The sequence below is a fragment of the Clinocottus analis genome, unplaced genomic scaffold (assembly GCF_023055335.1).
Source record: "Clinocottus analis isolate CAN_PGR_092001 unplaced genomic scaffold, fCliAna1.0.p SCAF_17, whole genome shotgun sequence".
NCBI lineage: Eukaryota > Metazoa > Chordata > Actinopteri > Perciformes > Cottidae > Clinocottus > Clinocottus analis.
The window spans coordinates 2080207-2095914 of record NW_027175898.1 but is presented as its reverse complement, the minus strand read 5'-3'; the positions used below and the strand labels follow the sequence as shown (position 1 = coordinate 2095914).

Below are 15708 nucleotides of genomic sequence, written 5' to 3'. Positions count from 1 at the left end.
GTTTAACAGTATCTAAGTGTGGCCCAGCTCACATGAGTGGAGAGCTTCTGACACGGCTGTGTGTCTTCTCGTTCCCCTTCGTCTGCACAGACGCTGATAGTGGCCTGGATTAAGGGGAATTTAAACGTCTACATCAGCAGGGAACTGTGGGACGACCTCCTCGCCGTCCTCTCCTCTCTCACCTGCTGGGACGAGCTAGTCACAGAGTGGTCCCTCACCATGGAGACCCTCACCAAGGTACTGGAATTCTTTTGTATCATTATCCTCCAGGTGCTTTATGGCCACACTGTGTATGGATGTGAATGAGTCAAGTTCATTTAATGTTTTCACATAAATCATCTTTGCCTTCTGTACGAGTTGACCAGTTCTCTTGCTTCCATCTTAATCGTTCCACTGCATTAACATAAACATATATGTGTTAAAGCAGTGTGTTGGTCTTGTTGTGCCTCAGGTGTTGGCCAGGAACCTGTACAGTGTTGATCTGAATGAGCTGCCTCTGGACAAACTTAGTGAACAAAAACAGAAGAAGCATAAAGGAAAAGGTTGGTAGCCTTTCAAAAATAATTTTGACTTCATGTTCCCACATCAAGTAAGTTGAACATTATAAAAATGTTCACACAAAAAATATGAAATAAAGCTTATGAAGAGCTAGGATATTTATATTATAATATTATATTTATGATATGAAAGAGAATATGTATTTTCTTTACACATAAAGAGAAGTTTCTGTTGGAAGGGAACATTAGTACTGTTTGAGAAATCACGCCACCCACGCCAGGTATCGGTTCGGAGGGCCAGAGGCAGATTGTGGATCGCTCCTTCTCCAAAGGCTGGAGCAGAGACCAACCGGGCCAAGCGGCAGCCATGAGGCAGCGAAGTGCCACCACCGCTGGCTCCCCGGGCATCGAAAAGGCCAGGAGTATTGTCCGCCAGAAGACTGTAGGTCAGTATCCCTCCTCCTGTGTGTGTGTGTGTGTGTGTGTGTGTGTGTGTGTGTGTGTGTGTGTGTGCTTGTGTGTGTGCGTGTGCGTGTGCTTGTGCGTGTCTGTGTGTGTCGGAAAAGGCTAGAGTACTTTCTTTCCCCAGGTTTTTCTTCCTCTAAGTCGCTTTTATTTGTTTTGACATCTTCCACCTCTATGCCACCCACCCTGCCTGACAGGAAGTCACGGTGTGTGTGCTCACAGTCACTCCTCCTCCTCTTCCTCTGTAGAGTCTTGTTTATGCAAGCCTTTCACCTGCGGCCACCGGTGTGAAAGAAACGGCCGTAGCAACACAGTGAGATCCCAGTTTAGAGCTAGCTCAGAGCAAGATGATAGCTACTCATGCGCGTGCATTTTCTTAAACTGCATAATAAGCATGTGACAACAAGGTTCTTATACACACAACTAAAATAAAGTTTAATGGGGTTTAAAATTAGGTTTAATGGTTTGTGGCTACTTTAGTGGACTCTTAAGAAGCAACTTCATAAAACAAATGCTGATTTCCGTAAGACTTAGAAAAACCTAAAGACGACCACATAATATATTTAATAGCCTTGAATTGAGATGAGCAGCTTCATTGTTCAGTGGTGTTCGCACCACTTGTACACGTTCTAAGATGTAAAACTTTTCCTGTGAGAAATGAGCCCTCGCATGCTAACAAACATTCTTGCAGGTATGCGGTTGTGTTCGTTGCATGTTCTTCAACTGCTCAGTTGACCGCAACGTATTTTTAAAAGTTCACAGACAGGGTCAAACTCGCAGACAACTTAGTTTTGTTGTGGCTGTGAGTGACCTAGTGGATCCGGTGGCTGAATGTAGTGCTCCTGTGGATCCGTCGGCCTCGAGAACTGCTAACCCCGCCGCCTCACTGCTCCTCCACCTTCCTTGTCTCCCTCCCTCTGCGTCCGCCCATTTAACATTCCTCCTTTTCTCCTGTCCTCTGTGCTTCGTCTCCACTCCATGAATAATTCTCCTTAATGTCTAACTTTGTGTCTCTCTTTTGACATTGTTTCCCTTCATTTCTCCGTCCTCGGCCCATACATCACGTTTCCTCTGCTCCTTTCAATGTTACCTTCTTTTACAACCTCATGCTCCCTTCATTTTCTTATTTCCTTCCTTGTTCTGTCTCACACTCTTCCCCCACCTTCTTCTGTCTCTTTCCTGTCTGCTCTTCCCACCTCTTCAGCCCTGCGTAGCTGCTCTACGGGGGACTCTCTGCTGTCCTCAGCCTTTATCCGCAGTGCTAAGAGTGCTCCTGCTCTGGCTCCGCCTCTTCCTGTCCTTCTCCACCACCACCACCCTTTACTACCCCCCCTTGCCGACCAGCTGGCAGGTACACAGTCTTTGCACTTGCCTGTCATGCTTGCCCTCTGGAAAACTTGACTTGTCTCTCCGTCCGTTAGGAACTGAAACCGTGTCCCTGCACTCCCGTCTTCATCTATCTTTTGTCATATCTGAAGCAACAGTTTGCATGCAATTCAAGCCTTCCTTTTTCATGCCACTGGGATGACCAGTGATGTCTGTGAAATGCTCCAACATATCGAAGATAGGTCATACTCTCGACGTAGTGTCTTTGCATGAAATATTGCACATTGGCTCATGTTTTTGTTTTTTTTTACATTTGGTGGCGTTTTGGATTTTGCCCAGTAAGAGAATGAAATGTCAATGCTGGAAATTAGACACATTTTTGACAGGCAGCTCAAGACGGCTCTTGTGTCTGTTTGTATAGACACTTCTGCATGAAACGTGACCTTCCAGTTGTCTGCCTGCTAACTAACTAACCTGCATCTAGTTCTTATCTGCCTACCTTTGTGCGCATGCCCCTCTTGGCCTTTCTTTTACTCTATTTTCTGCCTGTTACGAGCACTTGTTGTTTCGATGCCCTTCTTCTTGAACTCCCCTTCACCGCTGCTGTGTGTTTCATTCAATGCCCTGTCTTCTTGGGATGGTATTTAATTTGACTCCTTCTCTTTTCTGTAGGCAATGGTGATGATTTCCCTTTTTCACATCTCTAGTATTTTTTTCTTTACCAGTGTTTTGGTTTTACTTGTTTACTTGGGCGTTTGCTTCTGGTGTGTGTTTTTCTGATGATTCCAGGTCACTAAATGCAGAATCTTTCTTTGGAGTGTGTGGTGTGTGGGGGTCTTTGTTCATTTAAAAGTGTGTGTAAGTCTGTATATGTGTCCACTCTTGTGAACCCCTTCACTAACCTCACTTCCCTTCCTTCGTCTCCCCCCCCCCAATAACCAGACCTCGAGGACCCGCCCATCACACTGACATCCCGCATCTCTCGAATGCGTCACTCCTCCCAGAGCGAAGAGGCCCCACCCACATCCTGCTCTGAGGTCTTTCAGGGAGGGGCTTGCGACCTGGAGGGGCCCGCCCCTTCCTCCCTCGCGAGGAGCAGCAGCGCCTCTGACGTCATGGAGCCCTTCATCGCCGAGCGGGTCAAAGGTGAAGACCTGCGGGGGGGTCCCGCTTTGACCCCGAACCCCGCCCACCACCACTCCACCACTCCCTCCTTACACGCAGCCGACAGCCACGCAGCTCAGCCTCTCCCACACCCCCTCACCTCCCCCTCTCCCACCCCTTTAACCTTCTCCAATGGTGTCGTTTCCTCGTCCTCAGAGAGACAAGATGATGGTAGTGTTCACGACCCGTTATGGCACCAGATTGGCTCTCGGAGCCGGGCCTCTAGTTCGGATTGGGTAAGCGACTGGGATTCCGCCTTCGCCGTTGCATCTGAAAAGGAAATTGATGTAGAGGAGGGCGAGATTAAGGCTGGGCCAGAGGAGGACGATTTATTCTCCTCCATTAGGGACTACCTCACCAACAAGGGAGGTGAGAGGAAGGAGGAGGTAGGAGAGAAAGATTGTCCCGGTCGTGTGGTAGAAAACACCATCGTAACCGTACCCGTGCAAACTGGGATCGCGAGAACACAGATGGAATACCCGGGGCAAGTAGGAGAGGCAAGACAGGTGCTGAGGGAGTACAGGCAGGTAAGTGAATCCGTGAGACACAGCAGTGTGGATTCAACGGAGGAGAATGAGGCAGAGCAGCGCAGCATCTACGAGTGCCTGGAGCTGCAGTGCCAATGGCCGTCACCCAATGCTAGGAGCGCTAGCTTAGAGAGACACGCTGGGGAAAAAAGGGGAGGAGGAAAGGCAGAAGGATGGGAAGGGAAATGCGATACGTGGAGGGAAACGGGAGAGGAGAAGCAGGGTGGCAAAGAGGCCGCTGCAAGTGAGAGGTCCATTTCAATCAGACAAGACAATAACACAGTAGAATGTAGCACTGAATCAAATCAAATTCCCCAAACATCTGAACTAAACAAAGCCAAGGCGTCCCGTAGCAGCACCAAGAGGCACCACTCCGGGGGCGTTCATGTCAGCTTCCGGCCCTCGACCGAGTCCGTGCAGTTTCACAATCCCCTCGAGAGTAAGGAGGCACACTGGAAAGCCAGGCTGCGGCGCCTGAGTCACTTCCACACGCACAGCCACTCAGCCGGCGAGAGGCCGGGAGCCGGAGCAGGAACAGGGTCAGGGCCGAAGCCGGGAGGAGGAGGCGCAGGTAAGTTTAGCTCTGCGGCGGGGATCAGCCATAGAGCGGGGCCGCATGAGAAATTAGGGAGTGTTTCGGATAGCGGCGGGGCAGGAAACGCAGCGACCGACGAAAGCAAGGCCGGGACTGGAGGGGACAAAGACAAGCAGTATCCCGGGTCCTGTATCGGACCCAACCTGGGCGCTGAGGCTCACCCGGAAACGTCGTCGGGCAGCTCAAGTTCCTCCGGGTCGTCGTCGGGCGTGCGCGGCCGCCTGGGACGTTCCGCCTTGCGATCACGAGCCTCCCGCTCCCGGTCCCAGGAGCCTGGCAGCACCGCCACGCGACACCACCAGGGGGCTCTCCTCGGCGGCGTCTACAAGACGGTTGTTCACGCTCTGTCTTCCAAGCCCCGGCCCCGAGGTCAGGGGTCATCCCAGGGCTCGTCGCCACAGCGACAGGGCCGTGCCGCCATGGGCGACGCGTCGCTCAGAGACCTCTACTCCCATGTCCTGGGCTACTTTGGGCGAAAGACGACAACGCCAGGTGAGGATGGGAACGACTGAAACGAAGCGCTCACAAAGGACACAACTCTGGAAAGAAATTCTCATCAACACACAAACACCAACAACTCTCTTTTCCTTTTTGGCTGTTTTTAACTGGTTTGTTATGATGGAATGAATTTTTTTTTTTTGGGCTGACACTCATCATCTTGCTGCTGGACTGAAATTCAAACCCTCTGTTGATGTGTTTCCTCTTGATCGTAGCCCCTCCTCCTCCAGCCTGCCTCCTGTCAGGACCCCTCCTCCCCTTGCCTCATACCTTCCCACCTCGAAAGCCCCCTACCTCCTCCTCTCCTCTTCCTTCTTTGAGCTTTGGGATCTTAACCTCCTCTTCTTCCCCCTCATCTTCCCCACCTCCTCCTCCCCCTCCTCGATGTTGCATGCGGCCTCCTCGTGCCTCCCTCGCCTCCTCCCCGGACTCCGACCCCTCTTCAGCTGCACTGGAGGAGAACCACAGTCGACAGAAAAAACACAACTGCCTGTTGAAAAGATAATAATAATAAATATTATTATTATTATTATTGTATTTGTATAGCACTTTTCAAGCTGGGAGCTTAAAGTGCTTTCCATAGACGGCACAACAATACGAAATATCAAGAAAATAAAAAGCAAACAATTAAAAAAAACAGTATAAAATACATTTACAGATGAATCATAAAATAAATACATAAAATGTATTGTCACGCGAAAATGCAAGTCAGTGAAGACTGGATTTTAAAGCGTGAAATCAGTATCAGCCAATCGGATACTCGGTGGAAGACCGTTCCAGAGCTGAGGAGCCAGTACAACAAGCGCTGGACCACCAGGCCTTAACCTGGACTCTGCAATTGCTCGCAGGCCTAACTCAGCGGGTCTCGGAGGCCTTTTTTTTTTTTTTTACATGTGTAGATATAAAACTTTAGTTTATAAAGGTAAATCAACACAGTTGACCATTACTACGAGTGTATGTGTAGCGCAAACACGTTCCTGTAGTTCATTCTCAGGCCACCAGAATGCAGCATGAGCCCTTAATTGAGAAAAGCCATAATAGTGGTGGACACATGGGATTTAAAAGGGTATGTAAAAGTGTGTGCACTTTCAAACCCAACAATCTTGAAAGGTTATTTGCCTTGTACTCTGCCACGAGGCGACATCGAACATGAGAACTGCATATTTGAATCAATGGGACAGCTTCTTCTGTTCATTCTGGGTTTCAATTATTTCATCTTGGGGATCAGATGGTTTATATCTTTTGTGAGTGATGGCATTGCTGATGCGCAGCCACGTTTCCCCCTTCCTTCTTTTTTTATTTCAGCTGTGTTGCCTGCCAACTCGTGCCGATCTAACCGTTTAGGTGCAAGTTGGGTTTGTCCTCTTTTGTGACAGATGTGTGAAATGTACCATGGTACTACAGTTTTACAGGCCAGAGTTACAGGCCTTTATGTCACTGCAGTTCATATGAAACAAAATATCCTTCCTTGGATCCACAACACTTTTACTAGTTTAGAGTTCCAGTGAATTAAGACAACCCCAATCAGCCTCAAACCAGGTGCTACGTGCCATGTCTGTCTGGTTGTCTGTCCAGCTGTGTGTTGAACTACTGATACTCGTTGGATTGTAGACAATCCGGCCTAATCCTTGTACTACAAATACAGGTGGAGTCCTCTATCATAATCATAAGCCTAACTGCTCAACTTCACAGATTGTAGTACAAAAAAAAAGGTGCGTGTTTCGCATCCTGATAGGCGGAGCACATCCAGAACATGCACATATTCAATGCACCGACCCGTCATCAATTCCAAAAAGACATGTAGGGAAATGCAACTAATGTCAGCTAACATCTGAGCGCAGCAATTTTACAGTGCTACCTTTTTAAATTTGAACCTGTTTATGCTCTTGTGGAAATACATTGTACACGTAGGGCTAAGTATTTATTTGTTTTTTTTATTGATACAATAATGGGACGGAGAGATTTATTGGGAATTACATTTTTCAGGCCAATATAATCTATTGTCTTTTTCTTGTTTACATCATTTCAAAAAACCATGTTGGTGGAACTGTGAATTGGTCGTCAAAGTTATTTTCATGGTATGTAACAGTCCAGGCTAGAGGGCTTATCTGAATAACATGCACATTGTAAGCAGGGGTTATTCAGTAATGGTATTATGTTACTATATTAATTAGCTTAAGAAGAGTCTTTGGAATGGCATTACATTTTTGGGCCGTGTCAGTTCAGTTGGTAAATACTTCAGGTGCCTCCATGTAAGTGGCCAAGCTGTTAGCGGAGTGTTTGGGTCTTAAATGCAAAAGAAAAGTGCAGCGTGGTGAGATTTTCATCCAGTAGGTGGCAGCAAAGGCGAGATGTTCATTCTGTGTCTAATAACTCTGAAGCTTCATTGACTAATGTCCTGGTGTTGGGTCTGGATGAGACTCTGTCGGCTCCATCAGTTCAGGGATCACAAACTCACACCAGCCGACGTCGCCGCCGCCGCCAAGCCAACCGCAACATAACTCACAGTAACACAACTTCACCAATTCTAGGCCTCTGACATGCTGCCTGTTTGGACCTAACGGGCGATACTCTCTCTCGCTCGCCCGCTCTCCGTGCATGGTGTGAATTAACTCCTGCATTGCTTCTCCGGTGGGTTTGCCTGCTGTGTCGTGGCTTTTGTTTAACAATCAGTCTTTTGCTAACTTCAAGGCCGACAGTACACACACACACACATATCAGGGACGGCCCTCGCAGCCAGAGAAGCTCCACTTTGTTGCGTGTATATAGTTTTATCATAAATATCCAAACACTTGTATTGTAGGAGCCATAGCTTAACGGGAGTTTCTCTGACTGTTAGAAAGTGAGACAAGCCAGAGCAATGATGTCATTACACCCCTCAATAGAGGGCTTCGTACACATAGACTTCTAGTCAGCAAGCCAGTCTTGATTATATATCTTACAGACTCCAAAACATAATTTCTCAGTTTTGTGTCTTTGAGCGGTTTGTTGGTGTGCTGATCTGCCACTGTCTGTCATTGTGCGTTTATTCATTGTACCTGTCTGCGTGTCCATCTGTGAGTCATCATCCCTTTTTCTATATGTGTGTGTGTTTTTTAAATGTGGGTACTCTTCGTCTCTGACTATCATCATGTATCTGCCCTGTAGCCAACAAAGAGGAGGTGATCCAGAAGGCCCGTCCGGTCTCAAGTGACGTAGGAAGCACCAACCCAAACTTCTCTGACCTCATGGATGAGTTTATTCAGGAGAGACTGAGGGCCAAAGGGACAGCGGTGAGAACGACTACACACACAAACACAGATTTAAAGATCAACGCTTCTGTGTCGGAAAAAGAGCGACAGCTCGGTGGACAATCACGACTGCCGATTGAACGTGGGGTAAGAAATTGCTAAAGAAGCAGACTTCTCTATACACAGGGCCGTCGTGGCAGCAGCCCTGGCAGTCTGGAGATTCCCAGGGACCTGCCGGAGCTCCTGGAGGCTGGTCAGAGTCCTGGATCGCGGCCCTCAGATGACCTCCGTCCTATTGATGATCCGGGGGTTCCCTCTGAATGGACGTCCCCTGCCAGCGCCAGCGGTTCGGACATCATCAGCTCAGACAGCCAGTCGGACTCCTTCAATGCCTTCCAGTACTCCGCTTGCAAGTTCGAGAGTAAGTAAAAAAACTGAGGCACTGCTCCACAGCTTGTGACACATATAGTTTGACACAAAGAACACTGTTGTTTTAGTTTGCTGTACATGTTTTAGACGGCCAAAATGAAAAGAAACGACCCTTTAGAAGTTACTGATTTGAATAGATGACTGGGATTTGTCTCGATCCAGAAACCTCTGACCGTGAAAAATGTATAATGGTCAGGATTTTTCTTCTTCTTTTCTATAGACTTTACTTTCATTTCAGAAGCTTGTGAAAGAGCTGCTGGATCCGGGGGCGGGGGTCGAGGCAGCTCACTGGACCAGGACAGCCTGGGAGGGGGCGTGGCCTGTGACGAACACGATGTAGCCAGTTTGACAACACTTCACATCGACTCAGAGACCAGCAGCCTCAGCCACACCGTCACCGTCACCGGTATGCACACAGTCACGCGCCATTTCAGCCGATTTAAATATCCAAACAGCCTAAATATTACACACGACACAACTTACTGTAGATAGTTGCATAATAATCATGTCTGTTTTTCTGCGCAGCTGTATAATTTGGAATGTTAATTTGTCATGTCGTTATTTTATTTCCTGTTTCATTATCAGCTATAACAGCTTATTTTAGGACATTTTGGGTTAAACAATATTTTTTGAAGAGGCGGGGCGGGCGTCAGGAAGCTCTCTTTTTAAGGTTGGATCATCGCCATCGCACAACAGACGTATTATTTAATTTAAATTGTATTTGTACAGCCCAATATCCCAAAATTTAGCCTGCAGTGGATGACCTAATCAAATCATCCTTTGCAATCGGATTTAGCAATGAAATAAATACCACATTTTCATAATGATCCGGTGCTATTAGGCCGTTGTAATCAGCCTCCTTGAAGGTGTACTGTACATCACTCATACGTCTCAGAAATAATCTGATTGGGTGGATAGGCTTTTGAACTCTTTTTCCTGGTTAGTGCCAAACTACGTAATGTTAGTTTAACACCAGCTTTACATTTTGTCCGAAGAATTCGGGCTCCTGGACCCCTCAGTGAAAAAGTGTTGTGCACATCTCATGCCCAGGTTCTGAAAGTGCGTCTCCCATGCATTCCCTTGGGGGCTCTCGCTCCCAGACGCCCTCCCCCGCCACACTGACGGCAGACCACGCTGACCACGCACACTCGCACCTACAGCTGGACCAGAAGCTCCACAACTCCGTCCTGCAGACTCCGGATGACCTGGGTAACACTCGCGCACACTCAAACATGCACTCACTTGTGCGTCGTACAAGGCAAGAGTAACGGATTGGCTCATTGCTTGATTCCAGAAACCAGCGAGTTCCCCAGCGAGGACTGCAGTGTCATGGCCGGTGGCTCTCTGACCGGATGGCACTCTGACGTTGCCACGGTAATGTGGCGGAGGATGCTGGGCATTCTGGGCGACGTGAATAGCATCAAAGACCCGGAGATCCACGCGCAGGTCTTCGACTATCTGTGTGAACTTTGGCAAAACCTGGCCAAGGTGTGTGTGTGTGTGTGTGCTGACACGTGCAGTGATTACATCTACAAATGATGAGATGACACTTTCAATGAAGATTTTCGGGGTTTAGTGTAAAAACAACACTTTTTCTTTCCAGATAAGAGATAATTTGGGCATTTCTTTGGACAACCAGTCGTCTCCCCCGCCCCCTGTCCTGATCCCACCTCTGAGAATCCTCACCCCCTGGCTCTTTAAGGTAGGCGTGACTGAGGGAACCCTCCACCACCTGTTGATTTTCATGACATTGAGATGTAGTAACACATGAGAATAAGAACTTTCTGTAGCTATTGCCATGCTTTGATCGATCCCCTTTAATAAAGGAAAATCAAAATGCCAAAAACGAATATCACGCACAGAGACATCCCTAGCTATGTGCGTGATATTTGTTTTTTTCTGCTAATGGGCCAGCTAATGCCTCCTCCACCTGCTCTCATTTGTGTGTGTGTGTGTTTTCCTCCAGGCCACCATGCTGACAGAGCGTTACAAGCAGGGGAAGCTTCACGCCTACAAGCTCATCTGCAGGATCATGAAGAGACGTCAAGACGTCTCCCCAAACTCCGACTTTCTCACACACTTCTACAACATCATGCACCAAGGGCTGCTGCACCAAGACCAGGTAGAGTGTGCGCACGTGCACGTCTTTGTAGGCGAAAAACATTTAACGTTGAATCATTTTTAATAAATTGCTCCAGATTGAAGGACGAAACGTGGTGCTTTTTCGGAAATGTGCTCAGCCTGTTTGACTGCTCTAGTTATGGTTGTGTGTTTGTGGTTTTCTGCAGGACATTGTGAACACCATCATAAAACACTGCAGTCCCAGGTTCTTCAGTATCGGTCTTCCTGGAGCCACCATGTTGATCCTGGATTTCATCATAGCGGCTACTAGAGTCACCGCCTGCTCATCACTCAACGTAAGCATCAGCGTGCTCGTGAGCAGTGTTGTGTTGCGATCACTGTGACATGGAGGGCACAAGCTGTCGCATACAAAAAGTCTCATTTGAATTTCCTCTGTCCTTTTCCCTTCTCTTTCTCTCACCCTCCTCCCCCATTACTATCGTAGGCGCCAAGAGTGGAGGCCCAGATCCTGCTGGGGTCTCTGGTGTGTTTTCCCAACTTGTATGAGGAGCTTCCAGCTCTCCATCCCACCACAGCCGAAGTGGTGCTCACCAAGTTCCCCGACATCAAGGTAGATGGAAGCAATAGGGGTTTGGGATTCACGCCACTATTCTTCTATGACAGTAGAATAGGGAGAAGAGAGGAACACGCATATTTCCCCGTATTCAGGGGGACGGCTGACGACATGGTCATGACTTTAATTTTCCTGTTATAGCTCCTAATGTCCTCTCCGTCACAGACACACTACTCCTGCTGACTCTAAACATGTCGGTATACTCTCAGAACCAAACTAATAGGTTAATGTCTCATTAGCCATTCTTGGAACAGTCCAGAGCTAAAATGGGAGTAATGTTGTTGTTGTTGTTGTTGCCGCCGTGTAAAGCGTTAATGCCATGCGTGGCAGCACCTCGGGTCCTCTCACTGGTTGTTCACAAGACAGAAACTTGTTTCGAATCACTAAGCGGTCATTAACAGTGACCGGAGGGACGGGACCTGTATGTGTGTGTGCGTGTGAGTGAGAACACCTCATGTAATTCCATGGATCACCTATTTTATTTTTTCCCATTATCTGGACAAAACTGTGTGTGTGTGTGTGTGTGTGTGTGTGTGTGTGTGTGTGTGTGTGTGTGTGTGTGTGTGTGTGTGTGTGTGTGTGTGTGTGTGTGTGTGTGTGTGTGTGTGTGTGTGTGTGTGTGTGCGTGTGTGTGTGTGTGTGTGAGAACTCAGTCAGCATCTTTGACAGAGACACCTGGAGGAAAAGGTTATGGTTGTGTGCAAGACCTGAACAAGAATGTGGAGAACTAATGCTGTGTACTGTGTCAGGCTTATTAACCGTGTTTCTCTGGATGCTTTGTTTTTTAGGAGCATATTATTAAAACCATCCTGACCTCTGCCAAGGACGAACCTTCTGCTCCTGCCAGGTAAGCTATCCCACTTTTGAGATAGATGAAAGAAGGAAAAAAACATGCTGTGACTTTATTTTCGTAAGATCAAAAACCTAATTGTCACAACTTTACAACTTTTTTTCTTGACTTCTTAGGGAACTAGGTCGTGTGGGGAATGTTTTGAGAGTGCAGACAGTTTAGAAAGCAAGCAAAAATAAATACATTATATTATGAATGAATTTAAGTGTATTAATTGTATACTTGTAGTAATTTAGGGAATTACCTGTAAATTATGTTATCGAACATCTGGGTGCACCTATTTGTTTTAACTGCTTGCCAACGTGGTTTTGTTTTCCAGGTTGGTCGGTGAGTTAATGAATACACGTGTGTGTGCCTGTCCAACATACTGAAGCCTCACGGCGGCTTGTGTATCTATTTGTGCGTCACAGCTGCTCACACTGAATTTGTTCCGTCAGGTGCGTGGCTCTGTGTAGTCTGGGTATCTGGATGTGCGAGGAGCTGGCCCATGGGACTCAACATCCACAGATTAAGGACGCGCTCAACGTTGTCTGTGTCACTCTGAAGGTCAGTGACGCCTCTGTGCGGTTTTGATTGCTGTTACATTGATCTACGCAACACTGCAGTGTGTAAGCATCTCATCTGTCTGGCTATTTAATGAGGCCTGACAAGAATGCTTTAACCCTATAAGGGAAATACTTAGTTACCTATAGTTTAATATGTTAAGTTAAATACATAAGTATGTTTAGAGTAGTATGTTTCCATTTGGACATTGTCACAGCAACATTTATTTAAATGTAATTTTAAATGTAATCCCCAATCCTATTTAGCATATTCATATGGAGTTTAATATCACACAATGAGAACTGAATTTGTTTGGTGTTGGGCCGTTTCCCTAACATGGCGGGGCAGCACGGAGCCAAAGTGTGATGGAAAAACATTGTTGGAGACGATTGTTAGTGTTGGGGAAATTGCCTCAGTGGGTATTGTCTGTTTCAGGCCACTAGACTGGGAGGCCTGTGGATCCGAAAAATTACTGTCCAACATTCACTGTCTCATCTATGGCCAAGCAGCTCTAGATGAACACACACACACACACATACTTTTCCACCTTGGAATCCCTAGCTTGTGTATCGGCAGCCAATGGCCTGCTAACACATTACAGCAACACACACACTCTTACTCCTGGGAGCAAACCCTGGACAGTCAATATGTTTGGTTCTCCTTCAGATAGGAGACTAATCCAGGGGGAATGCTGCAAGCTGTGGCACACACACGCACGCACACACACTCACACACACACTCACACATACACACACATACACATCTTGTCCACTTGCATCTCTTGCCTTCATACCAGCAGCCAGTATCCTCCGACATGGGCCCCTGTAATATTCTCACACACACATGCAAGAAGCGGTTCATATTTCCAGGCAGAGAGACACCCCACCCCCACCACCAATGCACTTTAATAGAGATTTAATATAGAACGACAATTTCTTTTACAGACATTAATTATCAGTCATTGGAGTATTACATATTTACTGAAATGTATCCTGGTCATATGCAAGAACTCACAGGTATAATCCTTTCCCTAGCGGGTCACATTTCCTCATTTAAGATTAAAAGAGATGGCTCTATTTAACACTAAAATATCTGTTTGAATAACTGAAACTGTCTATATTTTATTTAAAAAAACAATGTTGGCTACAAATCAGTGTACTGACAGAACTTATGAAATGACACAAACCCTTCATTGTGTTTCAGTACCCCAATAAGAATGTAGCACTGGTGGCGTCGGACATCCTTCACCTCCTGATCAGTCAGGTGGATCATCTTCAGAAGTTCCCTCCCGACACTCCAAAGAAGATCGTAGAGGTGAGACATCCAGACAATTATTGGAACATTTCCAAATAAGTTATATTCTTTATATTTATATTATATTTTGCAAAGCTATGGCATTCATTTAAAAACACCAAATCATTGAGAAAAATATTCATTGAAAGGTTTCAAAATGCTCTTATTTCTTCTAATTGGCTGTCATTTTATATCTCTAGTTTTTGTTTTTAAAAAATAGTAACAGTAGTATTTGCTCTAATAGCAACAGTTTTAACATAGACAACATTTTTGTCTGATTTGTATTCTTCCTAGATCTTGATCGCCACCATCACACACTTGCTGCCTAATACCGAGTCTTCTCCTCATGAACTGGATAAAAGGGTAACACACACACACTCTCAAATTCTCTTGAACAATCACGACGTTACATATTTTGATTTAAAAGTAACTTCATACATGTGTGTGCATGCACGTGCGTGTGTGTTGCAGCTGGTGGTGTCCCTCCTGCTGTGCCTGTTGGACTGGGTGATGGCGCTGCCTCCAAAGACTCTTCTTCAACCCGTTCAAACACAAAGCCCTCCGGAGAAAGATCACCCTACCAAGACTCTGCTCAGCTGTATTTATAAGGTGTGCATGTGTGTTGGTGGCTTTATGACACGGCCCTTAACAAACACACACACACACACACACACACATACACACACACACACACACACACACACAGTCACTTGTGTTGACATAAGTATGGTTTTACTCGGCAGGGGCCGGTCAGAATCATTTGGCTTTTTTTGAAGTGGAGTTGAGTGAGGCGCCTCTTGATAGTCGGTGTATTACCTGCAGTAGATGGCGATCGACAATAAATCTTTAAAAAAAACTTTATCAGTTGAAGTTTACGCTTTATTTAGATAATGTTTTCTGCTTTACTTACGGGAACTGAAGCTGTTATGTCCATCGAGGGTCTCTTCAATGGCACAAAACTCAAATTTTACCTCACAGTACACAGGCATTGCTGGTCTACTGCTGCCTTGGACGATTAGATAGTTTATGTTATTGTGTGACTTTAGTGTTTTAAAAGGTTAGTTTGGATTCACTAAAGTCACTGATTAACTAACCATCCCAAGGCAGAGGCACACAAGCAACTGTGTGCTGCAAGTTAAAATTAAAGTTTGTGTCAAAGGATTAACCATTGCTTTGCTCCTGTTATTCCATCCACTGTACTCCAACTATGAATTCTTACCTCATACAATCCCAACAAAAATCTAATTCAAACTTTACCTTTTGCCCAAAACAAATTTATAATCAAATAAAAAAAGGTTTTTACCATATGAAGTTCAAGCATGAGTCCAGTTCAGCTGCCCATGGCGGTATTAGGAAGCGCGATGGAATTCTGTTTGTAATCCCCTTTTCCTTTTTAATTGCCCAGGTGTTACACGGTTGCGTGTATGGGGCGCAGTCTTTCAACAGTCCTAAGTATTACCCGCTGCAGCTGTCGGACCTGCTGAGTCCCGACTACGACCCGTTCCTGCCGTTGGAGAGCCTCCGAGAGCCAGAGCCGCTGCACAGCCCGGACTCCGAGCGCTCCAGCAAACTGCAGCCGGTCACAGAAGGTAATTT

General features: G+C 46.4%; 1 protein-coding gene across 10 annotated transcripts in view; it reads left to right on the top strand.

Annotated features, from left to right (window-relative positions):
- Positions 1–15708, top strand: part of ralgapa1 (Ral GTPase activating protein catalytic subunit alpha 1) — a 52973-nt gene that overhangs the window by 9052 nt on the left and 28213 nt on the right. For 6 of the 10 annotated variants that reach the window (XR_011077704.1, XM_068580803.1, XM_068580802.1 and 3 more), the window contains exons 15-34: positions 91–237; positions 452–542; positions 779–943; positions 2167–2313; positions 3231–3434; positions 8220–8344; positions 8489–8723; positions 8952–9137; positions 9782–9940; positions 10026–10219; positions 10335–10433; positions 10698–10853; positions 11020–11148; positions 11298–11423; positions 12215–12273; positions 12714–12822; positions 14023–14133; positions 14407–14475; positions 14584–14721; positions 15518–15701. Coding sequence is in view for 9 of the 10 variants with exons in the window: in XM_068580803.1 (XP_068436904.1) it covers positions 91–237; positions 452–542; positions 779–943; positions 2167–2313; positions 3231–3434; positions 8220–8344; positions 8489–8723; positions 8952–9137; positions 9782–9940; positions 10026–10219; positions 10335–10433; positions 10698–10853; positions 11020–11148; positions 11298–11423; positions 12215–12273; positions 12714–12822; positions 14023–14133; positions 14407–14475; positions 14584–14721; positions 15518–15701 (2833 nt within the window). In the remaining variant the exon portion in view is untranslated. Of the gene's footprint in view, positions 1–90; positions 238–451; positions 543–778; positions 944–2166; positions 2314–3230; positions 5067–8219; positions 8345–8488; positions 8724–8951; positions 9138–9781; positions 9941–10025; positions 10220–10334; positions 10434–10697; positions 10854–11019; positions 11149–11297; positions 11424–12214; positions 12274–12713; positions 12823–14022; positions 14134–14406; positions 14476–14583; positions 14722–15517; positions 15702–15708 lie in introns of all 10 variants that reach the window. The other 4 variants (XM_068580801.1, XM_068580804.1, XM_068580808.1 and 1 more) reach the window with 4 other exon arrangements.